The following is a 26701-nucleotide window of genomic DNA, read 5'->3' as shown; positions in this document are numbered from 1 at the left end:
ATGTTTATCAGGAGAGGGAAAGTTCAAGTGCCACGTTTTGGGAGTTAAGTGTCTACAAAGCTAAAAATGTTTACGCTGAAAAAAACAAGACTCAAGGGGAACAGGACAAGTTTCTTCAAACATTCCCTGCCGAGTGGAAAGGGCCCTGAGTGCAGAGATAGCTAATGCACACTCCAAAGAGCTGGCAGCTGTTTCAGAGTGGCAACCTCCTCACCTAATCACGGAACCTGCCAGTGTACATCCTCGTGTCAGCTACGTGTTTCTCACCCCAAAACTGGATATGCACAAGTGAGAGGAAGGAGCACACACCAGAGTGCCGAAAATAGTCCTGCCAAAACCAGGACACTTGGGGTAGGTTATTTTAGAGATGCTGCCTAGAGCTCCACATTCTCTGAGTCCAAATATGAAGTGTCCTGTTAACTGTTAGAGTATGTTAGTATTCAAGAGCTGCTATAACAAACTAACACAGACTTGGTAGTTCAAAACAACAGAAGTTTGCTACCTATTCTTGTTCTGGAGGCTAGAAGTGTGGAATTAAGGTGCATGTAGAGCCATGTGCTCTGGACTTCTTTGGGGAAGGGGGGAAGGAATCTTCCTTGCCTATCCCTGGCTTCTGATGGTTGCTGCCAACCCTTTGTGTTCCGTGGCTTGTAGTAGCATTGATCCAATCTCTGCTGCTCTTGACACGTGGCCTTCTCCTGGTGCCTGTTATCCTCTTCTTCACAGGACAAAAGTCGTATTGGATTAGGACCACCTTACTCCAGTATGACGCCATCCTCACTTAAGCACAATAGTTTCCTTGGTTAATTTAATTGTAGTGCAAAAATATTCAATGGAAAACTCCAGAAATAAACAATGCATAAGTTTTCAGTCATGTGCTGTTCTGAGTAGCATGATGAAATCTGTGTCCTCCTGCTCTGTCCAGCCCAGGACTTGAATCCTGCCTTTGTCCAGCACAGCCACAGTGTCTACACTGCCTGCCTGTTAGTCACTTAGCAGCCCTCTTGGTTAACAGATCTACTGTCGCGGTATTGTAATGTTTGTGCTCAAGTCACCCTTAGTTTACTTAATAATGCCCTCAAAATGCAAGAGTAGTGATGTTGGCAATTTGGATGTGCCAAAGAGAAGCTGTAAAGTGCTTCCTTTAAGTGAAAAGGTGAAAGTTTGCAACTTAATAAGTAAGGAAAAAAAAATTGCATGCTGAGGTTGCTAAGAGTTATGGGAAGAAATTATCCCCCTAGCTGGTGAAATTGTGAACAGTATATCATTATAAATATTCTATTTTATCATGAGTTATTGTTATTAATCTCCTATGGGGCTAAGTTTATGAATTGAACTTTATCATAGGTATATATGCATAGGAAAAAAAATACTATCTATAGGGTTTGGTACTATCCTCAGATTCAGGCATCCACTAGGGGTCTCAGATGGTGTCCCCTGCAGATAATGGGGGACAACTGTAGCTTGGCGTTAATGCTCTTTCCAAATAAGCTCACATTCACAGGCCTTGGGAGTGAGGACTTTCCCCTAATATATGTGTTTGCGGGACACTATTCAACCTGCACCAGAGAGTCAGGGGAGACCCACTGTGTCAGCTTTTACTTTTCAAAATTATTTTCAGTTTAAGAATAAATATTATCACTATTCAAAAAAATAGGCTTTGAACACTTTAAAAAGCTATTAGTAAATGTGATAATTTTAAATAATTTCATCTGTTGCCAAGACTCTTCTTATGAAAGAAAAATAAACGATGCACTGATTTAAACTACTTTACACAATTTTTAGACAGCTGAGTCTTTCAAAGCAGTACCCTGTAAAAGCCTTCTGAATTTTAAGTGTTCAACAAAATAGTTAATCAAGTTGGAGGAAAGATATTATATCTTAAACCAGGTCAAATAAATGTAGATTGCAGGTTGATTTTGTACTTTATGGTAGACTGTATTTTTTAAATTATCAACATTTATGAAATAGTTGTCACTGTATTATTGGACAGACAGTATATCATAATAATTTTAAGATTGATAAATGCTGTATGTTTCCTTTATTGTTGCCATTAGTTATACTTTTATAATTTAATATCAATTATTCATCAGAGATACAACCGAAAATTATAGTATATAAAATACCAGACTCACTTTTATGAAACATCAGTTATAGATAAGAATCGTTTCTTGTTTAGGAGAAAATTTAATTAATAAATAACATTCTAGTTTGGCTTCAAGCCCAGGTGTTTTCCCCCATCTGATTATTTGCTTTACAAAATAATTATTATAGGATCTCTGGTGTATGTACCAGCACCCTTCAGGACTGACTGTCTTGTAAAACATCTTGCTATCCTCTGAGATAAGTATACAGGAAATTAATGTATAAATAAAAGGAAAACTTTGCCAGTAATGATTTAGTGTTAGTTGTATAGTACATTTCATTTGAGACTTGAGGTAATTGCTAATATCTTTGTCTGAATCCGTAATGATTTGTATTTTTCATCCAAGAATGCAAAGAGGTTTACATGGTGTGCCATACAAGTCCACTTATGAAATTAATGGCAGAGAGTATAATAGATACCTTGTTCCCAGTTCTTTCTCTTATGATCAAGTTCATTCCTTGTCTTTTAAGGGAATAAAAATAAAAGGGTAAACCCACAGCTAATGGAGACAGGGCGCACTGTATGTGGGAAGGACACGCTTGTGGCCCTGGCTTGAGCGAGGCAAATGCCTTTCATGTAACCGAAAGGTGTGTGCCCCCATAATAGCCTGAATTAAAAAAAAAAAAAAGATTACTTTGCTGACACCTAGTGGAGAGGGTCTTACACAAACATGTAACACAAGTGAGGCAACAAGATTGCCTATTCTAAGTGTGATACATGAAATATTTTTTAAAGAATAAAATGAATAGGTTTAACTAAAAAAAATAAAAAAATAAAAGGTTGTCACTCACTTTAGACTATCTAGAAATTGTTATATAGTACACAAAGCTCTTACAAAATATACACCAATAAAATAGAAAAACATGCTATATTTCTTCATTCTTGTCATCAACTAATCACTTTATTGTTTGTAAATCTTCAAATATTTGTGACAATGATGTCCTCAGTTGGCTCTTTATTATTTTAATTTGTTCACAAGTCACCTCCTTCTCGAGAACTACAAGTTACAAAGCAGTCTTCAGGTAAGGAAGTTCAGCACAGTAGAAAAGGAACGTCCTGATCAAATCTCAACTTGGCCTTCAGGTTGCAAGGCCCAGCGAATGCCAATTATCCTCTTTTCCCAACTACCAAATCAGGGGCCAGACTCCATGCTCTCCTGTTTCTTTCAGCTGTGTTACACTTAATTGGAAATAAACCGATTTTGAAGTTGACTATTTCTCAGTTTTATGATAGGAGCTATAAATAGTGTAACAGAGCCACCTCTGAAAGGAATAAAAGCAGTGGTGAGAAAGGAATTGTGAATATTGGCACCAGCACATCATAAACCTCTCCACTTGGCTAATAAAGCCTGTGAGCAGACCATAGGGTCAGGCATGTTCCAAATCCCACTAGGCAACTAGGTATTCAAAACTGAAACCTTCTGTTTATTGAAGGTAAATCTTAGCTAATTTTTCAAACAATGAAGTGATCTCCTCTTCTGAGATATTTATTATTGAAGAGAATTCTATTTACCAAAAACTGATTGAAGGACTTTTAGAAGGTCACCACATTCCAGGAAACACAGGGTTTTACTGTCCTGTATGGCTACCTTGGGTTAGGGGATGGTCTCTTTCACTGATATTTTCTTTTTCTTTTCTTGTACTTTCCTATAAAGCTTACTTGTTAAAAACTGGTAGAAATTGAGAGTCCATATGGTCATGCTTTTAACTGCATCCAGAATGCGAAGGGTGTCAAATGCATCGACATCAGCCATGTATTGAGCTAGGTCAAAAGACAGGTGTTGTAGGGTTCTAAGTTCCTTAGCTCCCTGGGCAGGTGTGCACAGTCACTAGAGCCACAGCTGCCTGGCTCTTTTCCTATACAGCTCCATGGCCCTGGGCAGCTCATTGACTTTCTATGCCTCATTTTCGTCTTCTGTACAAGGGGCATAATCATCACCCCGAACTCTTAGGGTCCCCATAAGTACTGAAGGCGGTAACATTGCTCTTTAAATCATTCACCTTTTTTTCTTTCACTTTTATTTCAAATCTTCGACTCTCCCTTTCCGGGAAATATGCTGTGGGGACTACAAAGGGAGACACACCCAGAGTGTCTGTGTGGGATGGGAAGAGTATTTGTCTTTTGTTCTTTTCTGTGTTCTAAGAGTCTGTTTAAGTTTGAAATTGAAATTTACTAACAACAGGAAAAATCTTCCAATAAATATGTCAAGGCTACATTATCTACTTATGAAACCCAAACTTTAGAGTTAGCACAAATGCGATGGAAAGTATATTGGGGCCCTTGCCTTGCGTTTTTTCCAAATCCTGATTTTAAATAAACAAATCTGAGATACAATAAGAGATAAATAATCATCTTCATTATTGTCATCATCATCCTTAGTATTACCTACTTGATTGCACACTCTTCTAAAAGTGTCAGAGTGCTCTGATGCATCTTAGCTCACGTGAAGAGCAGCATGTTTTATGGCAAAGAGCCTGGGCTTTGGAGATAAGCCACCTGGGTGTAAGTGTGAGAAGACCTGCAACAGAATTTACATGAGGCAGTGTTGGAAAGGCCCCGAGTATGGTGTCTGGTATTCAGTAGGTGCTTTAACTGATAGCACCTTCCTCTTGGAGTCCAGAGGAAGCCTGAGTCATATTCCTCTTTTCTTCCCCATATTAGGGATGGGGAAGCTGAAAGGAAGGGATACATGGAGATTGGCAGAGTCAGGGGCAGGTATAACAACCCATCCCTTTGACCTCTAGGTGAGGCACTTTCACTCACATGTCACGACATCATGAAGAATGAAGTGAAAAGAAATGCGTAGGTGTGAAAGAGAACATATTTGGCTATATTAATCAATCAATAGTATGCTTTTGGTGATTGCTAATTGAAGGCGTGATGGGGCTTTCTGGGAACAGGTCATGACTGTTCATGTATCTATAACTAGATCTGTAGATCAGGATGACAGTGGTATTAGAAGTTTCTGGAAGGACAGGGGCAGGAATTTTTCTTTCTTGGAAGGAGAGGGCATTTTATTTTCCCTACTTCTTTTCATAATGGACAAAAATTGGTATAGCTCTATAAAATATTTTATTGCAAATTATGTTGTATATAATGTGAAAATATCTATATTTTTTCAGTGCCAAAACTTTTAGAGAAAGATATATTCATATATAGATACTTGTAGAAGATTACAAGTATATTTCTAGTCAAGAATATTCCAGACATAAAAGAGCTTTTAAAACATACAAGTCTTGAGAGGTCAAGAAATCAACCAGTTAGTGGAATGTTTCTTTCTGTGCATGGACACTTACATGAATGAGTCCTGAAACCTCTTTAACTTAGAAACCCATCATTTTCCTTCCATTATTAAAATTTCATTTCAGAAACAACAAAAAGATCTGCATTTTCTCTATGTGGAAGAACATTAACAGCCTCATGACAATTTGAATTTTTGGCTGTCTTTTGTTTGCTTCCATCTGAAAGCTCATTCAAGACATTTTTTTTTTTTTTTTTTTTTGAAATCCTACTTATCAGAATCCGGCTAATCCACAGCAATTTTATTCACTGCTGGAGATGAGATAACCAGGTTGATTAATAATTACACTGTTTTTGAATTTAAATGAAAGGTATTGAAGTGACTCCATGATGTGGCATTTGATTAGCTGTGAATACTGCTCTAAGCTAAGCTTGTCTCTTGGCTGGGACAAGTGGGTGTCAGCCAACCCTTTCTCCAAGTGCAGGGACATGATGAGCGTTTAGTCCTCCATTCCCTCCTGATGTTTTATGCTTGAAGACCAGGAAAAAAAGTGGAAGGGAGCAATCATGGCAGTTTATTTCAAATGTGTGCAGATTTAAAAGAAAAATACTCTTGAGCTATAAATTACTTCAGGGTTATTATTATTAATATTAAACCAAAAATGTTTTTAGCAAAGAATTTATTTAAGAAAAAAATAGCAAAAAAAAATAAAAAATAAAACCTCAACTTAAAATTACCACCTGATTAATGCAGAGACATGTGCACACACATCACACACACACACATGCACACCCACTGACATTTCTTACTACTGCAGAACCCAACACCACCCCATTCTAATTCTAACATCACCTCTGAGTTTTAATGTCACTAATTAAAAGAATATTTTGAAAGAAGCTTTCTTTATGTACCCATGACAACTTTTCTAAAAAGTTATAAGACATATGACTTACTAAGAGATATTAATTCTGATTTTTTAAAACTCTGATGAGCTAAATTGACACTTACTAAATGAGCCAGAGGCAAAGCACTGTACATAGTAGTTCTGGTTGTTACAGTAGATTTGCTGCATACAACTGAAATTGGGTGAGCTCACATTTTTGCTTTTAGGGGCTGAACTCTAGAATAATTCTTAGCAGATTCATTATACGATATTTTTATAGCTCAAATGTAGGAAATAAATTCATTTGCTTTCCTAATAACTGCCATTCTTTGACACTCCTCCAATAATACTGATGATGGATTCTTACTTCAAAGAGGAAAACTATAGTAATCCACATTTGCATTTGCAAATCAAATATATAATTAATTATCATTCATAATAAGAATAAACCTGTAAGTGAAAAGATGCTCCAGAAACAATAGAAATTTTATAATGCCAAACATATAACCATAATTTTGACTAACACTAGCTTCTACATTGCCAATCCTAATCTGTAAAGCAAAATTGAGGTTGTGATTCCAATATTGTATTCTTTTGGTATTGTTGGTTTTGTTCAGCTACCATGAAATAAATTTCAACACCATGTATTTATGATGTGGGTTCTATTTTGTTTTCTTTTGAGAAATCTAGAAAGTAGAGGATCAAAATAATAAACATTATATATTAGTCCTATTACTGCACCTGTGAAGTCACAAGTAAATGGGAAGATGAATAAACCTTATTCACATTGGGCATGCATTACTTTATAGACACATCACCTACCTCATGTCCTAATTGGGTTATAAACTTTACTGTTGAAGCATCTGTTTCAGTATCTGTCACTATGATATAATCCATAATTTAGCTCATTTTATAATGAGCCTTGAAATACAGGCCTTGAAATTTCCTAAATTACATTCCATTTATTAAGCTCTATCTGCATAAATTCAAGTTACATTTCCCTTTGCTTCAGTGGGTTTGGTTCCGTATTTTCAGCAGAGAGGAGAGATCATTTTCTAAATGCCTGGGCCTTAAGGGTGCAGCCATGTGCTGTTCTGATCTGGTTGCTAGTAATGCTTGTCAGTGACTACAGCAGAGCTCTTGATAAACAGTGTATATAAATATATACAATGGCATCATGGCTGGAGATTTCAAAATGTGAGGCATTAATGGGCAAAATTCTATATCTTTGTTATAGGCAAGAGCAAGTCTTATTTTAGATTTTATTTGTTATCAAAGTCTGATATTGGATATGAGACAAGGAAAGAATGTCCCCTTTCACTATTTATTTTCAGCCTCATACTGGAAGTACTAGCTAATGCAATAAAACAAGAAAATGGAAAGAAAAGTAAACAGATTGGGAAGAAAAAAAATCAGTCTTTGCAGATAATATGATTGTCATGAAGAAAATCTGAAAGAACTGACAAAAATACTTCTTGAACTAATGCGTGATTATAGGAAGATTGCATAATATAAGGTTAATATACACGAGTCATTCACTTTCCTATATATCAGCAATGAATAATTGAAATTTGAATTAAAAACATAACATCATTTAAATTAATTACAAAAAAGTGAGATACTTAGGTATATCTAACAAAATATGTATAAAATCTATATGAGGAAAACTAAAATTTCTGATGAAAGAAATCAAAGAAAACTTAAATAAATGGAGATAGATAGGAAGATTCAATATTGTGAAGATATCAGTTCATTTCCAATTGAACAATAGATTTAACAAAATGCTAATCAAAATCCAAGAGAGTTACTTCGTGGATGACAAAAAACTGATTCTAAAGTTTACATGTAAAGGCAAATCCAGAACAACACTGAAGAACAAAGTTGAGGACTGACCGGACCCAACCTCAAAACTTACTATAAAGCTACAACAATTAAGATAGTGTGGTATTGGTGAAATAATAGTCAAATGGATCAATTAAACATAAAAAACATGAATAAATAGGCACACACAAATATATTCACCTTGTCTTGACTAAAGGAACAAAAACAATTCAATGGGGGATAATCTTTCAAAAAATTATACTGAAACAACAGGAAATCTCCATGCAAAAATAAATGAATCTAGACATGGACATTTCACAAAAATTGACTCAAAATTTATCATAAACCTGAAGGTAAAAATAAAAGCATAAAAATTTTAGTAGATGACATACAAAAAATTCTAGGTAATCTTGGGTTTGTTATTGACTCTTTAGATACAATACCAAAAGCACAATCTGTGACATAAATAATTGATAAGTTAAACCTTATTAAAATTTAAAACTTCTGCTCTGTGAAAGACATTGGTAAGAGAATGAAATGAAAATTACTGACAGGGAGAAAATATTTGTAAAACATATATCTGTTAAGGGAATACTATCCAAAATGTACGAAGAACTCTTAAAACTCAACAATAAAAAAAAAAAGATGCAGTTTAAAAAATGGACAAAATATCGAACAGACATCTCACCAAAGAAGAGAGAGAGATGACAATTAAGCATATGAGAAGATGTTCATCATCATATGTCATTAGGGTACTGCAAATTAGATCAATCATATACCATTATACGCTTATTAGAATGGCTAAACTCCAACACACTGACTACACCAAATCCTGGGGAGGATGTGCAGAAACAGGAACCATTACTCATTGCCCGTGACATGAAAAATGGTACAGCCACTCTGGAAGTCAGTTTGGCAGTTTCTACAGAATCTTACCACAGGAACTAGGAATCATGCTCTTTTGAATTTACCCAAATGAGCTGAAAACTTACAGCCACACAAAATGTGACATAAGTGTTTATAGCAGCTTTATTCATAGTAGCAAAAACTGGAAGCCAACAGCATGTCCTTTAATAGGTGAATGGAAAAACAAACTGTGGCAAACTGATACAGTGGAATATTATTCACTAATAAAAAATGAACTAATAAGACATGAAAAAACATGAATGAACCTTAAATGCCTATTACTAAATGAAAGAAGCCAGTCTAAAAGGGCTACACACATGTACGAGTTCAACTATATGGCATTCTGCAAAAGACAAAACTGTAGAAACAATAAAAAGAACAGTGGTTGTCAGGGGTTTGGGCAGCGGGATGAATGGGTAAGCGGAGCACAGGGGATTTTTAGATGTTTAGGGCAGCACAACTATTCTATAGGATACTATAACAGTGGCTCCCTCCTGATAGACATTTCTTTAAACCCACAGAACTGTACAACACAAAGAGCGAAGACTAATGTGAATTATGGACTTCAGTTAATTAATGAAAATTCATCAATTTTAACAAATATACCATGTTAATAAAATATATTAATAATAGAGAAAACAACAGATTAGAGGTAGTGGAGAAGGGGCTATACTGGAACTCTTGGTACCTTCTGTTTACTTTTTCTGGAAACCTAAAGCTACTCTAGCAAACAGTCTATTAATTGTTTTAGAAATGTCTCTATTGGAAAAGAAGCTGCATTATTATATCTTGTAATTAATTAATATGTGTAAATTTATGGAAATGAAACTAATAATGCCATTTAACAGAATCCATTTTCTTTTCTTAACCAGCCAGAATTTATACGTATATGCTAGAGAAAACCAGACTTGTTTCACAACCTCTTGGCCAGAGCAATTTTCTCATTTTCTACTTGTTAATGGATGGGTTATCTGCTGAAGAAAAATATGGACTTCACCTTAATAATTCATGTGCACACCGGTGAGTGACTAAGCATTTTCTATCTCATGGTTCTGCCTTCAAATTGTGGTGGCAATTTACAGTCTTACGTTGTCTGCTTACTTCTCAGAGTAGAAATGTGATTAATGGTGATTAAAAGATAATCGTTGACTACTGTTAGAATCATCCATACAATAAGGTTATAACTGTTTATTGAATGTTTAGGTGAAATTGCGCCTGTGTGTGTGAACCTATACTTCTGTTTCATTAGTTTTTAGATTGGTATAAAAACTATGAGTGTGTATGTAAACTCCCCTATTCCTTTTTAGTTTTGGACCCAACATTAGTTATGCATTCCTAGGCTTGGTCCTCTTTTGAAATAATGGGAAATACTGTTTGACAAAGTATCATTCCTAAGCATCAGGTGAGGTTACATAACGCACGAAGATGAACAACACTTGTAAACTGAGAGGCTCCTTTTCGTCGCTGGGGGCAGAAAGCGTTCGTGTTAAAATGAGGGTGCGGTGGTCCCGGGATGATGGTGGAGAGGCCACGTAGGAGTGAGCTGAAGAGTGTTTCCTCAATGTGTGCACTTCTGCCAGCTGCCTTGTCCAGTGTTTCTCCCCGCCCCCCCCCCCCCACAAGAAGGACTGGTCTAGACTGGGGTTAGGATGAGAACTACAAACGAAAAGGGCAGGAAACCTAATCCAGAAGAGAAGCTGGTGAGAAAAGGCAGGAGAGAACTAGATCTGGGCTCAAACTCACCAGTGAGTTCAGTGGCTGGGGCTGGGGGTGGGAGAAAGACACATGGATTTATCTTAGGTGATGCTAACACCAGATCTGTGGTTTCTCAGGTGTTTGTTATGGATCTTTGAGAATGGTGTGAGTTTGCTACAGGAGAAAGCACACTCACACGCACACAGGGATAGCCGAGACGATGGCGGAGGCCACAGTGGTGGCTGAAAAGGCAGACACCTGGGGCTTTCCCCATGGGTCAGCCCTGCTTTAAGGGCTGCTTTAAGCCTGCAAAAAACCATCTCCAGTTCCTCTCTGTGTTGGTGTGTTATTTCTTCATCTTAATTCACTCTATTCTGGCGGGGGAGAGACATTAGCCATTGTGTTGGTAGTAGTCAAAGTGATATGATGTAAAACAAAGTTGGGGATGGAGATGGAGGTGGGTGTCCTGTTTTATGTGGGTTAATTGGGAGGGCTGCTTTCAAGCGGCACCTAGTGTGCAGACCCCTGAGAAGGCCGCGCAAAGATCTAGTATTGGGGGGGGGGTGTCCAAGGTGGGCAAAAATGTACAGGGAAAAAATTTCATGTTTAAGGAATATCCTGAAGGCCTGTAGTTGTGACTAGAGTCTGTGGGCAAGAGGGAGAAGAGTAGACACCACACAGAAAGGACAGCCATAGTCAGAAATCTGGATTCCGTTGTGAGCTGATGGGAGGTGATGGAGGTTGGGGGGGCGTAAGAGAACTGGTTTCACTCTGAAGGTGACTCAGCCTCTGTGGAGATGCCACTGTGGTGGGCACAGCCAGGGCGGGGAGCTAGCGCCTGGTGTGGGAATTAGAGGCAGTTTGGCACCGAGGGGGCAGCAGCAGTGCAGGTGGGAGGAGGCTGAGACACAGGGTGGGTGCTGAGGGCGGGAAGTCAGGCTTTGCGGATGGATTGAACGTGGATGTGAGGAAAAGAGACAGGCAAGAAGAATTCTATGGCTGTGGCCTGTGCAACACATAGCACCCATTTGCAGCGTGACAGGGCTAGGAAATAAGCAGGGTACCTGTGTAGCCAGAGAAGCTGTCATGCTGCTTCTGACGGGTCAAGGTGGATACGCCTGCTGGAAATGGAGTGGAGGTGTCAGGTGGGAGCTGGAGCTGTGAGGCGTTTCCTACGCAATGGGGTCAATGTCAGGCTGACCTCTGAGAACTGTTGCTGGAGGTGTGCCCATGGTAGGTGGGGCCAGGGAAGATGATGGATTGGTCATAGCTCAATTTACCATTGCATTACTATTCATTGCCATTAAATTTCAGTGAAAATGCTATACCCAGTGGTGTAGATAAAGTTGGTCATGTTGAGTAGGAGAAAAGTAGTCAAGACATTTAAAAAGCCTTATTAGAATGGTATTTTATTTAAAAAGAAAGACTACTTTGGGGTTTACCATTTCCAAAATACAAAAGAAATTTAGAAGAAAGAGAAAACCTTAATATTGAAGTGTGGTAGCCCAGACAAAAGTGATAGAAACATAGAAATTCCAAACTTCCAGAATATTAGAAATATTTTTTATCAAATTCCTTCATGTTATAAAGGAGGGATTCAAAGCCAGAGACGAGAAGAAGCTTGTACTGAAGTGAATAAATTGTGCAACAGCAGTATTGGCAAAACCTCTTATCCGAGATTAACTTTTTATTTTTCTACTTTGAACATCTCTAACTGAACATGTCCTTCCAGAGAAAAAACATCAGATTGGATACTATGGGCTGCATTTTGAGGCTAGTCTGTGAAGAAGAAAAGTTCTTTGGGTTTCTATGCACCCAGTCTTTCTAACAAGCAAAAACACAAAGCCAATATAGTACATACTTGGTTTTGAGGGTGCATCTGTGTCTGTGTGTGTCTTTGTGTGTGTGCATGAGGGTGTGTGCTTGGCATTGCAGACATAGAGCCACTGAAGAATAAAAGACAATAATCTAATCTACCATTCAAAGAAACAATTTAACTTCTTGATCTGTGGTTTGCATGACTCTTTTGAAGTATGTGAGTGTGTGGGAGACAACAAGGATTTCTTTATTAAACCTCAATTCTGACATTCATTTATCTTTGCAAAAAGAGAGTTTGGAATCACTTAGGCTATTTAGAAAGTCAAACAGTCAGGGGTGACTTTATGAGGAGCTCCAACAGGAAAGAACTCAGGAAAATCATGAATAATTCAATTCTCTTGAACAAAGCACTTATTTTATTAAAATATATTCTAAATATCAAATGGGTTCAAAACAACATTTTCCAATGAAAATATACACCACAACTCCAGATTCATAAAGATATCAACTGGATTATTTGTGCAATGAAAATTACACAGAAAAATATATTCTTTAATAATGAGATAATCTGTTTTGCAAGTTATATATGTCACAGTATTTTTGTGATTTATGTTATATGGTGGATCTTGTTACGTTTGTAATATTGGTGGATTTTCTCACTTTTACAATGTTGGTCAAGTTTGAGGAGTTTATATTAGTTTGTATTTGAATTTGGGTTGGGATCTAATCTTTGTTTAGTAATTGTGAATATTGAGTCTCGTAATTTTGGAAATTGTTTGGCTTGTTTGCAATCAGAGATATAGATCTGAATTTTCTAGCTTTCTAACCCTTCACAAACTGACTATCCTTCTGGGTCTTCTCCTTAAAATTGAGGCTCATAGGCTGTTTGTAAAGTGCTGAATACCATGCTAGTATACTAGTATATTTAGAGTGCCATATATATATTGGCATACATACACACAATGTATGCACATATATTATATATGTATACTATCGTTGAATGCTATTATCATCCTGTCTACTTACCTGATCTTCTTTAAAAAGATGTCGATCTTTCCATTAAATAGAACAAACCAGCCTATATGTTACCAGCTGAATACAACATCTCTTAGCTGGTTCACTTATTCCACAGTGGAGCTTATAGTGAAATTTTGATGAAGTATTTATATGTTGACTCTTAAAGCAAACACTAAACACTACAAAAAAAAATCACAAGCCTGCTTCCTTCAAGTTCATCTGTCTCTTCTTTGTTCATAACAACTCATTACCTACATGAAACAAAATGAAATACTCATGTAACGGTAACTTGAGATTAAGGCATAGTCAATATTTACCATATCTTCTTATGTGTTGAGATCTCCAAAGAAAAGAAAACATTGGTGTAGCTAATGCTTTTATAATTAAAGCTACAAAAGTGTTCTTTAAACTTTGACTCTGTTTTTGGAACTAAAAGTTTTCGAAATTTCATATAAAAATCTATGGAGGGTTATTTCAGCTTCAAAATGGACATAAAAATACTTTCCTCTTTGCAACATGGGAACAATATCTAGAAAAGGCCTAAACGTAGAATATAAATGTTCCAGCTATAGACATCAACACTATAGCTTAACTAAGCGAAAATAATATTTTTAACACTGCATAAGTCGCTTCCTCCACAGATTGTTAAAATAACAGAAGTCTCCAGGTTTGTAACATTTGAGCTGTGGCAGTACGACTGCATGTATCTAGAGTTCCACAAGGTGGCGAACTCGCCACAAAGTCAGACAGAAGCAAAACCAAACGCCAAAAAAAATGAACAAACAAAAACAAGGAAAAATCACAAAAACAAATGCTTATAACTAAGTGTCTTTTTTACTTATGATTCTCCCTATATTTTACTTTTTTCCCCCCTGGCTGTTCATTTTACAGGTGATATTTCATTTTCTTTTTCCATTTTGTATGCAATATAAACATTACATCTGGGAATAAATGTAATTTATGTTTTTGGAAATTGAGATTTAATGAAATTAGGAATAGTCATTAATTGTTAATCTTCAACCTACTTTAAAGGGCTTATATGGGTTTAGTCCCACAAAAGCTGAGCTCCTAAATCCAACAAAGTCATTCTGAATCTCTCTTAGTATCGACTAATGATGGGAATGATTGTGTTGCTGCATAATAACATTTTTCAGTAAAGGTCAGATTTTGAATTATACGTCGACAGGAAGCAGTTGTTTGACTCAGAGCGTGTGACCTGTTTCTAACCTCGTGTGTTAGTGAAAGGGAACGCTGCTGACTCACAGCGTTTGAACTTGTGATCCTGCCGAGGAGGGTACCTGTCACAGGAGAAGCCACGGCAATTAACGCCCAGCGAAGGTTTGTTTTTTGCTAAGAAGTTTATTGTGAACATTGAACTTAATCTGGGAAAGTTTTGCATAATTTTAAAAGCAGGTGAGGGAAAACTTAAATACTATTTCAAGGCAAGTTTTCATATTAGGTGATAGAATAAAATGTTTGCTCAGCCACGCTTTTTAGGCAAGCAAAGCTTGAAGGTGCTCCGAAGACAAACACTTTACCAGTTTCTAACTGACTCTTGTTACTAATAGTCTAAATGATAGTCACAGTCATGCTCAGTGAGATTTAAGGGGTCCCTTCCATGTGCCAGGCATTGTCTGAGAGCTTTTCTCCCTTTACTGGTTGAATCCTCACCCTGACTAAGCAGAGGATGGGAAGCTATGTCCACATTCCATAGTTGAGGGGATGGAGACTAAGATGTTACCCAGGAACCAAGATCTGAATCCAGGTCCTGCTGACTTTTAACCTCAACCCCAGTTTGTCTCCACAACAACGCCTCCTATAAACGGCAATCACTGCCTTTGTCGCCTTGTGTCTATGAGATTTTTTTTTTTAAATGAAAGGGAAGGCACGAGGTCAAGGTACAAGGTCAAAGTGCACATGCCTATGTCTTTATTTAAAACTGCTGAAGCAAAATTAATTTACAACATTCTAAATGTTCTAAGTTATCTCTAATTACTATAAAAAACAACTCTGGGTCTTTCTTTTATCTAGTAGAAGAATAAAAAAAATTGGAACTAATACAGCTTTTATTACCCTAGCTGAAGGTCATAGGATGGCAATTATGGACAGGGTTGGACCACCTCCATAAATGGGCAGGTAAACTTCACTGTGAAATGCCGACAGGGAGAAGTCAGAGTTACTGGCTTTCTTACTTCCTTACGTTCTTGAGTTATGTGACCCCAAAAAAGGAAAGTGAGGAAAAACAATATGGATATGAGGCACAGTGCTGTGCTTCCTTCATTAATCTTCAAAACCTTATGGAAGAGTTGTGGGTATCCTAAATTTTATTTATAATATGCCTGAAGCACAGATATGCTACTTATTCAGGGATATTTAGCTGGGATATTTAGTAAATGAAAGAGGTGAATTCCAAACCCAGGTATATTTGGTTTCAAATTTTCTGCTCATCATGACTCACTCTTTGATTGGTAGTTTAAATACCCAACTCTAATAGATATAAGGACAAAAACAAGAAAAAGTGGTGGGGGTGGGGCTGTGCATTGAGAAGCTGACGTAATGGAAGAGAGCACAGGTCACGCTTGCCGCAGGGGTGGACAGCAATCCAGAAGCTCAAATGCTGCCCCCCCCACTCTCTTTCTCCTTTCTCACTCTCTCTCCCCCACCCACACACACACCAGTTTTACCTGCATGTGTTTTCTAACACAGAGAGGAGTTACGACCACACGTGCCCTAGGCTTCCCTAATTTAGTAGCTCTAGAGAAGAAAGCCACGTGTTCCTCTCCCAAAGAGGCCATCTTGGTGGCTCAGCCCAGGTCTCAGGCCCACGCCCAGCCCTGAGTCAAGGGAGGGGGCGGTACCTGTGGCCCATGAGTAGGGGTGGGAGCTGTTTGACAGAAGGAGGCAGGAAGGAGAGCAGAGCACACACACACATACAGATGCCGCAGGAAGCCCTGTGCTTTCCACTGTTATGCCCCAACCACCAGGAAGGTCCCGAGCTGTCCAGTGAGGCCAGCCCTGATGTCAGATGCAGTCGTCAGGAAGCCCAAGTTGCACGCAGAGCCCCTCCACTGTCTGCTGAGTGACTGTGGCCAAACTTATCACTGATTTTCCAACTGGCTGAGTTAAATAGCTCCTCATACAGAAGACCATTGATAGTGTAGGTTTATTTCATGAAGACTGTAGATAGATTGTAATGTATTTCCATATAACTTCTATTTGTATAGATGTTTTCAAAAAAATATATTTTGTGGGGTTAAAACAGCACCATAATTGTCCCAGTACAGAATGTCATTAAGCAGATAGTATATGAGAATTTTGGCCAGAGGTCCTATATTTGTTATCTGAATATACCTCAGAGGTTCAGATTTCTACATTATCTTTAAATGGCTAAATTCATTATATGGTGATAGTTATTGTTTTTATTGTTGCTGTTGCTTTTTATGTGCATTGTGATACTCCTAAAAGTAATAACAGCTATCACTGACTGAGCACTTTGCACACATTTTTCTCTTTGTCTACTCATGGGGATTATAACTGATGTCCCCATGTTACAGATGAGGAGACTGGGAACTGTGGTTACTTGATTAACTAACCAGCATGGGACAGAGTTGATGTTTGAACTTCAATCTGTTCAACTCTCAATTATTAGTATGAATACTTTTGAAATTATTCCATATTAGTAAATGAATTTGCATCACAGATAAATTTTGTTTTTTCTGCTACTGTCAGAAAACCATTTGCTAAAATCATCTTAACTCTTTTCTTCTTCATATTTTTGACAATAGCAGCATTAAAATTTTGAATGTGTATTCACATAATAAACACATAATAAACATGCACACACATGTGCATGCATATAAAAATCAGCGAGAAACTACCTTTAGGACTACATTAAAAGTTTCACTAAAATGTATTGGGTGTCAGGCACTGTGCTCAGCAATTGTGTTAGTCCATTTTGTGGTTTGTTTGTTTTTTTTTTTTTTTTTTTTTTTTTTGAGACAGAGTCTCACTCTGTTGCCCGGGCTAGAGTGAGTGCCGTGGCGTCAGCCTAGCTCACAGCAACCTCAAACTCCTGGGCTTAAGGGATCCTACTGTCTCAGCCTCCCGAGTAGCTGGGACTATAGGCATGCGCCACCATGCCCGGCTAATTTTTTGTGTATATATATTTTAGTTGTCCATATAATTTCTATTTTTAGTAGAGACGGGGTCTCACTCTTGCTCAGGCTGGTCTCGAACTCCTGACCTCGAGCGATCCACCCGCCTCAGCCTCCCAGAGTGCTAGGATTACAGGCGTGAGCCACCACGCCCGGCCCATTTTGTGTTGTTATAAAGGAATAACTGAGTCTGGGTAATTTATAAAGAAAAGAGGTTTATTTGGCTCATGGTTCTGCAGAAAGTACAGGAAGCATAGTGCCGGCATCTGCTTCTGGTGAGGGCTTTTAATCAAAGCAGAGGTCGAAAGGGAGCAGGCGTGTCACCTGGCAGGAGAAGGAGCAAAGAGAGAGACCAGGGGTCACCAGGTTCTTTTCAGCAGAGGGGCTCTGAGCCATTGAGGGATCCACCCCCAGGACCCAAAACCCTCCCACCAGGCCTCACCTTCACCATTGGGATCAAACTTCAACATGAGATTTGGAGAGGACAGATATCCAAACTGTATCCATAATTAATCCTCATTTAATTCTTTTAATAACTATGTGAGATAGCTACTAATATTGTCCCTGTTTTATGACCGAGGACACTGAGACCTCGAGGTTAAGTAACTTGCTCAAGGTCATACATGGAAGAGGGCAAATGATTTCACACCCTGAGGCCCCTCTCCAGGCAGCACTGAACCACCTGGTCCTGACACAGTGTGTCTACAGGGAAGCCAGGGCCAGCCTCGCTGTTTAGAAACTTGCACTCTCTTTTGTGACAAATGAATTTAAGACAATGTGCAGACAGTCACAATTTGGAGAAAACGTGAAAATATACCTTTTCTCAATATACTCAGACTCTTTCCTGAGTTTTGTTTCTGGCTCTCGGAATTCCAATTTGATGGAGTCCACTTTCCCTGTCACTGATGCAAAATGAAGATGCCTTGAGCCTTAGGATTGGCTGGTCTCTTCCGTTTTTTTTTATTTCAGAATATTACAGGAGTACAAATGCTTTGGTCACATATGTTGCCTTTGCCCTGCCTGAGTCAGAGCTACTAATGTGCCCAACCCCCAGAGAGCGCACATCACACCCATAGGTGTGAATTTACCCATTACCTCCTCCTCCCCCCCCACCACCTGCCTGACCCGCAATGAATGATACTTCCATATGTGCACCTAAGTGTTGATCAATTAGTACCAATTTGATAGTGAGTACATGTGGTGCTTGTTTTTCCATTCTTGTGATACTTCACTTAGAAGAATGGGCTCCAGCTCTATCCAGGATAATACAAGAGGTAGTTCACCATTTTTTTTATGACTGAGTTGTACTCCATGGTATACATATACCACATTTTATTGATCCACTCATATATTGATGGTTGTTTCCACATCTTTGTAACTGTGAATTGTGCTGCTATGAACATTTGAGTGCAGATGTCTGTTTTGTAGAATATCTTTTTTTCTTTTGGAAAAATTCCCAGTAGTGGGATTGCTGGATCAAATGGTAGTTCCACTTTTAGCTCTTTGAGGTATCTCCATATTACTTTCTACAGAGGTTGTACTAGTTTGCAGTCCCACCAGCAGTGTATGAGTTTTCCTATCTCTTCGCATCCATGCCAACATTTGTCATTTGGGGACTTTTTAATAAAGGCCATTCTCACTGAAGTTAAGTGATATCTCATTGTGGTTTTGATTTGCATTTCCCGGATGATTAGAGATGTTGAGCATTTTTTCATATGTTTGTTGTCTAAAGTCTATCTTCTTTTGAAAAGTTTCTCTTCATGTCCTTTCCCCACCTTTTAATGGAGTTGTTTGATTTTTTTCTTATTGATTTTTCTGAGTTCTATATAGACTCTAGTTATCAGCCCTTTATCAGATATGTAGCATACAAATATTTAAATTAGAAGGCATCAGTTTACCAGACTTCAAGTTATACTACAAGGCTACAGTAACCAAAACAGCATGGTACTGGCACAAGAATACAGACATAGACCAATCGAATAGGACTGAGAATCCACATATAAAACCATCCTCATATAGCCATATAATCTTTGACAAAGCAGACAAAAACATACACTGGGGGAAGAAATCCTTATTCAATAAATGGTGCTGGGAAAATTGGATAGCCACATGTAAAAGACTAAAATAGGATCCACACCTCTCACCTCTCACAAAAATCAACTCCTGATGGACAACAGACTTAAACCTAAGGCACGAAACCATAAGAATTCTAGAAGAAAATGTTGGAAAAACTCTCAGAGACATCAGCCTAGGCAAAGAATTTAAGAAGACCCCAAGGGCAATTACAGTAACAACAAAAATAAATAAATGGGACCTGATCAAATTAAACAGCTTCTGCACATCCAAGGAAGCTATCATCAGAATGAATAGACAACCAATGGTCTCTTTCTTTAAATCCAGCACAAATTCTGGGCATGTTGACATCGGCTAGTTCCGGGCAAGGTCCTGCCCTCTCCACCCATTGCACTGCACGTAGTGTTATCTTTCACACCCATTCAATCTCATTCTTTCATCTCACGTCATATTAACATTTATAAAATTTCAACTTAACTATGAAACCTCCTGACTCGTCAATCTTTAGGGAGTACTGATTTCTGTCCCAGACTATAAAATCTCCTGGATGATGCAAAGCAACTTAGAGGGCCAGGCTTAAAGAATTGGGGGCAGGGGATTGTTACTGTGTTCTTTGACGTCTTCTCCACCCATGGCCTCAGCAGTTCCTTCAGGAATGGAGTTGGTTATGGGTCCAGTGAAAATTTAGTTTTTTGCTCAGTGAAGAAGGTGCTCACTGATGCTGCCTGATCAAGCAGGATGTTCACTTTTAACTCTAAAAGCAGAAAGTCACTCTTGTGGCAGCAGAGAGTCAAGTACCCTAGTCTCACTTTCCTAGTCTGTAAATTAGATGTCATGAGACATTCTCAGGGTTGTTATGAGTAAATAAAATTATGAATTTAAAGCATGTTGGTTTAGGTTCTTGATTGCTTATTCATAATTACAAAATCCAAAAAGTTCTAAAAACTGAACATTTACTTATGAATCATGTGCTGATAAAAACATGACCTAACCTGAGCCTATTTAGCAGCAAAATCGAAACCTGAATTGATATGAAGGTATTTATAATCCTTATATGTTCCCCTGATTGTGAATGGTTTCCACCAGAATTAAAAAGTTTGATTAGGGGAATACTTCCCCAAACCTACTAGGGATATAAACACTATGTTAACTTTAACAAATATGGATTCAGAACATATTTGTCTTCAAAAGGTTAGGATAAGGTGTTGTGGGCTTGTGTAATCTAACTTGTTTAGATCAGAAAACATGGCAGGAATTATATTTCTCACCAAGTGAGAAATTCATCCTCCCTTGTAGGACCACAGGGCAAAACGTTTGCTCAGAATGATCAATAGATTTTTCTTCTGTGTCTGGGCAGGAAGATCCTGTTCACTCCCGAGATCCTTCCCTTCTTCCCTTTTTCTTCTCCATCTCTCTCTCTTTCTGTCTTTGTCATCTCTTTCTCTCTCTCTTTGCAGTTGTTTACCCCTTATATATAAAAATTATTTTATTATACCCTAAATAATGAAGAACTGTATCAAGATGCTAACCAGGCACAGACTCAGAGGACACGATTCACTTTGCGGGTGGGCGTGGTATCACTGGGGAATGGAGGTGTGGCTCTCATTGACCAGAGAAGGTTGCGAAGCGCAGCACAGATGTCTGCTCTGTGACTCCGCCGCCATTTTAGAGGGGCATGTTCACAGTTCCATATGTGTGAGAATTGTCTCCTTCTTTCCAAAACCTGCCCACGTGGCCACAGAAAACTGCCACACACACTATCATGCCCATCTGCCCAGCCAATGTAGTCGATGTCCAACAGAGGTGTTCTGTGTTTCCTCTCCCAACCTCTCTTGATGGTCTCTCACCACCCCCGGGGACGCCCTGGCCCTGTATGGGCAGCTTCAGGCCACCATGTCAACTGGGCCTTCCTCTGGGTCCGGAGTGACCCCTTCTCTCTGACAGAGCTGCCAAGTGAGTGGGGCTATGCTCCTTGGAGCTCGGGGTCGGGGGGTATACTCAACATCCTAGCTCAAACCTCCTCTCTCCAGCCTGGCCTTGACCCCTTCCTGACTCAGTGGCCATTTGCAGGCCATTCTTGGACCTGACACATAAAGCCCTCTCTTATCAGTGGCTTCCACGTGCACTCTCCACAGCTGTTTCTGAGGTTTCCTTTGTAGAGTGCAGGGCATATCAGATAGATGTGGCACAGCTGAGATAAAATGCTTTTCTTTGTCCTGTCGATATAACCACATGGCAGAAATCAGTCGATATACATGAATAGCTGTTAGCAAAATCACAGCTGTGTAGGCCTATAAAGTCAAATCTTCCACTATTGCTGACATTTAGAGAGATTATGTCCTCAGTGTGGGGTGGCTGTCTTTTGCAATTCATGAGCATTCCAGTGATAAATACGGGTGAGCTGCTAAAAGCCGCTGAAGGCACAAAGCTTAATTCAGGACCCACCTCTCCCTGGCTGGGTGAGTTGGGAAAATCGCATGACCTCTCTGTGCTTCCCTTGGCTCCTCTGTAGACCAGGCCCAGCCTCCCTCCCGGTGCTGTGGCAGAGATGGCAGGGACACTGCAGAAGTGCTGGCTAGTGTCGTCACTGTTGTTATGGAAGGCTGCCTCCCACTGCAGTCACAGGAGAACAACTGCAATAGTAATTGTTATGCAAAAGGTTAGGAGTTGGAGTTAGAGCTTTAGAATACATAGAAGGCTGAAATCTAACAAAGTCTTTTTCCCAGTGGACATCTCCAGACACACCCATACTCTTCTATTGGGTACAAGCTGGAGCCTGCGTTTGGATTCATCATGTAACTGGAATGGATAATGATTGTGTATTTAAGTTACTTAAAACTAATGGTATCTTTTGATAAAAACCAACACAGCACTTTTGAAGCGAGGGCAATCAAGAATAGATGCAGAAGGGAAAGTGAGGCGGGCAGTGCCTCGGTGGGTCTGTTGTGTGTGGCAGCCGGAGCCCACGTGCTCACCCACCCGGGCCCAGCTTCTCTGCAGGCCCCGCACAGCCACCAACATGGCGGGTCGTGTTGTTAAGAGATTTTTTTTTTTTTAAGGCAGAAATTTATCTTTCACATCTCCTCTGATACAAAAACAAAAACAAGAAACAATTCTTTTGGCTTAAAATGCTTTGTCTTTCTCTACCAGCTAGGGTAGAAAAAAGGGGACATTTTCTCTAAGTCTAAAAACATGCTCTTATTTAATCACAAAAGATGATGATGTCAGTAAGGTTTGGAATGATTTCTTACCACTTACCTCTTCAGGTGAACTCTGTTAGGTTCAAACCAGGCATATGCTGTGTGTGACAAGGTGGGTTTTAAAGTCAGTGACATGTTGCAGATATTTATGTAAAATCCTATGATAAAATATGTGTTTACGTGTGTGTGTCCAAACTAAAATCACATTCTATGCCATGATAAGAAGTAGCACCTTGAAGCTAATGCTGTCTGTTCTCATAAATCCACAGCAGAATCCGAAAGCACGTGGGGAGTTGTAATCAAACGCATAATAACCAACGTTAGTCCGGCCCTGAGTTTAGGAAGGAGACTGCACTGAGAACTTGACATATGTCATCTCCCTTTGCCCACAGCCCAGGCTAGCAGCCATGCTGCAGATGACAAAACTAACACAAGGAAATGTTAAGTGAATTACCCAGTCACACGCTTGGAGCGTTGAGGTTTTGTCTGGGACTCTCTTAGACACATCACTTTTTTGCCTTTCAAACGCTGATTTGTAAATAACAGGGTGAGAGATGTTGTGGATATACTTGAAAAGGAGCCCCAAAGGACTGTAGTCCCTAGAGTCCTTACTCACCCGGAGGAGAGGCCTGGGCCCCTGAAGGTATGGGGTGTGTGGATCCTTCTCTGTGTGGCAGCCCGGGGTGTCCAAGATACTGAATGACCTCAGAACACAATGGTAGAAAGCAGTTAGGAATGGGGAATTCAGACACAGGGGAAGAGGAAGAAGTGACAGGAACTAGAAGTGAAGCCAGTGCACCTAAATAAGGATGACTGCTAGTAATCCCTGCCTCTAGGAGAATTATTTAGGGGGCAGAGGACTGGTGAAGCTAGTGCAGGGGGTGTGCAGCAGAGGGCTCTGGGCCAGGTCGATTGCTGAGGGCTTGGGGTCTCCTTCGTGACAGGTGTTGCCTAGGCTCTGAGGAAGAAGGCGAGGGGGACTCAACTCAAGCTAGCCCCTCTCCACCCACTATCCTCTGGGCTGCAACACACGTCCGCAAATGCCACATGATTCCTGTCACCCTCTCTGGGCTTAATTCCTCCTCCTCTTTGCAGATCCAGAGTTCTAAGAATTCAGGCTGAGCATTTGGGCTCCTCTGTTTTTCACCTGTTTGTGATTCTGCCTCGCCATGACTTCACTCACACTGCTCTCGTCATCTGTGAGCACATGTAGACTTTGTATTTTACATGAATTATTCTTGGGCCAGATCTTCCCCGGCCAGCATTGGTATGCTTTGATTTTGGAACCTGAGGATGGGCATTGTTACATAGGCTGCTCCATTCCATTTCATTAGGATTTTTTGTTCCAACATTGACATCTTTTTATTATTGAACTCTTTGAGCCATGAAGCTTCTTCACAGAATTTTGGAGAAAGAAAGTGGTTCCTGCCATCTTCCACCATCAGTTTAGGGCCATACTATTCCAAAGATACATTAAAATATGCATTTATATACATAAATAGATATTTGGATAGGATGCATAGCCCTGTCACTTTACCCGGCTGGACCCAACACACAAGATGTGCCAAGTGTCACAAGAAGTCGTAGCCATATAAATCGAATCTCAGAGTCTGTAAGCTAGTGAATGTGTCTCCTCTATCATGTGACTCCATTGTTCCTATGACTCCAATCTAAATGGGCCTCCAAAAACACATCAGAACCAAGCCCACACTTCTCAGAGTCATGGGAAAGTCATCAGCTATGCTTCCCACCTCCCTACTTCACGAAAGGAAGAAATTCTCTTTATTCAAGTCAGCTGTATACTACTGGAACTACTTAGGCTCAGATATAGCACAATGATAGTCCCAGACTTTCCTCACTTATTGATTTACAAGTATTTTTCCCCAGTCTCTATATTGCTAGCTAGGGCATCCCTTGTTACACAAAAGAAACACAGTGGGAACTGCATCAACCTACAGCCACAGGGTCTTCTCAGCAATACAGCATGGCATGCATGGCTCGCTACTGACTCCAAACCTTCCACCATGAATGGAGTCCAGTGGGTTTTGTTCAGCTTAATATGCTTGCCACACCCTGAGGTATTTGGTTTAAACTTTTCATACTAATTACTATCAGCAAATAAATAAAAATAAATTATTTCTGAATTCTTTTGCTCTGAATGTGACATCTCTTCTCAACTACATTTTTGGTGTCAACAGCAAACTCATTTTCAGCCTAGGAAAGGTCTGTACTTGTCTTTCTGGGAACAGAAGATTGGCATTTGTTGGTCCATGTGTTTTCCTACCACTGTGTTGTTCAGATTTAAGTAAAAGGTGTGTCTTTTCGGGTTCCGCTGATCATCAGCCAGAGTCACCCCAGATTCTCGAGAAGCTTAAAGTTGGACAACTTGGGTTCCCTGGATCCTGAAAGGATGGCACTGTATCACTAGCACCAGCTTCTCTGTTGGCATCTTTGAAGATGTTTAACTCCTCTTTTGAAACAACGAGGTCATTATGGTGTGTTTGCTTTCAGGAGTGACAATGGGGCAACTGGGGGGAGAATAACAGAGAGGTGAACTAGAATTAAGCCCAGCTCTGCCATTCCCTGCTCCTGTGGCCCTGGATAAGTTGGGAAATCTCTACAGGTAGAGGCAGTATTAATGGTCTTGAATTGCTAGTGGTGGAACCAGAGATAGGTAAATATAAGATTTATAAATGAGAGTAATAAAAATGGTGGTATAATTTTTACTGTGAGGTTTTAATAGCTTTGATTCTCCCCACCCAACAAATCTAGTTCTCCCATCAAGTCTTCTGTGGCTCAGTAAGTGGCATCTCCACTTACACTAAAATCTGAAATGTTATTCTTAACCCTTTTCTCCCACCAGTCCATGGGCAAGTCCTTCGTGGTATGGCTCCTAAACACATAACCAATCTGGCTATGCCACACCACCTCCCTGCTACAGTACTGGGCTTAGCTACTGTCATCTCTTACCTAAAATTCTTCCAGCCTACCTGTTGGGCATCCTGATACTGACCGGCCCCCACTGAAAGTCATGTCCATGTGGTGGTCAAGGTGCTTTTCCTAAAGTAGAAGTCTAATCCTCTCACTGGTCCCCTCCCACTCTTGTTAAAACCTTCCAGTGTTTTTCTTGGACAACAGAAGAAAACTCATTCTCTTGGCAATGCAGCCTCTTGTCTGGCCTCTGCACAGTCACTGGGATCCCATTGCAGTTGCCTTATGCTCACCCCACAGCTCAGAGCCATGTGCTGGACAGCTCTTCCACCAGACCTTTGCCTGGAAGCCTTCTTATTTTTCAGGTCTCAACTCAGACATCCCATGTCTACAGAGGCCTTTCCAAAATGAAATATACTGAGGTGTCCCAAAATGTATACTGAGCAGAGAAAGGGAGGTGTCTGGAAGACCAGCCATCAGAACAGCTGCAGAGGCAACCAATGCCAAGGAGTCTATTGCACAAGGACACAATCTTCTCTCATCTTTCTGCCCCTGATTCAAAGAGTAACTATTATCTATTGTATTCCAACCACAGTGCTCCTTTCTGAGAATGCAAAAATAAAAGATGGTTCCTGCTCTAAAATTGCTCAAAGTCAAATTGGTAAAAGTCTAAGTCATCAATATGTAGACATTAAATTACAATGTGAGAAATGTCCCCAACACAAGACTAGAAAGTTTCGGGAGCACTTGAGTAGTCATCACACCCCAGATATGGGAGAAGTGAGTAGTAGAGGCCAGGAACCAGGCAGAGAGCAG

At 39.6% G+C, this 26701-nt stretch overlaps 1 protein-coding gene across 1 annotated transcript in view; it reads left to right on the top strand.

Moving 5' to 3' along the window:
* MYO16 (myosin XVI) overlaps positions 1–26701 on the top strand; it is a 475062-nt gene that overhangs the window by 206666 nt on the left and 241695 nt on the right. Inside the window, exon 15 of the mRNA XM_069467032.1 lies at positions 9870–10017. Within this exon, the coding sequence (XP_069323133.1) occupies positions 9870–10017 (148 nt within the window). The remainder of the gene's footprint in view (positions 1–9869; positions 10018–26701) is intronic.

The sequence above is a fragment of the Eulemur rufifrons genome, chromosome 4 (genome assembly GCF_041146395.1).
Source record: "Eulemur rufifrons isolate Redbay chromosome 4, OSU_ERuf_1, whole genome shotgun sequence".
Lineage (NCBI taxonomy): Eukaryota > Metazoa > Chordata > Mammalia > Primates > Lemuridae > Eulemur > Eulemur rufifrons.
The sequence above is the reverse complement of the archived record's forward strand: the minus strand, read 5'-3'. Positions and strand labels throughout refer to the sequence as shown.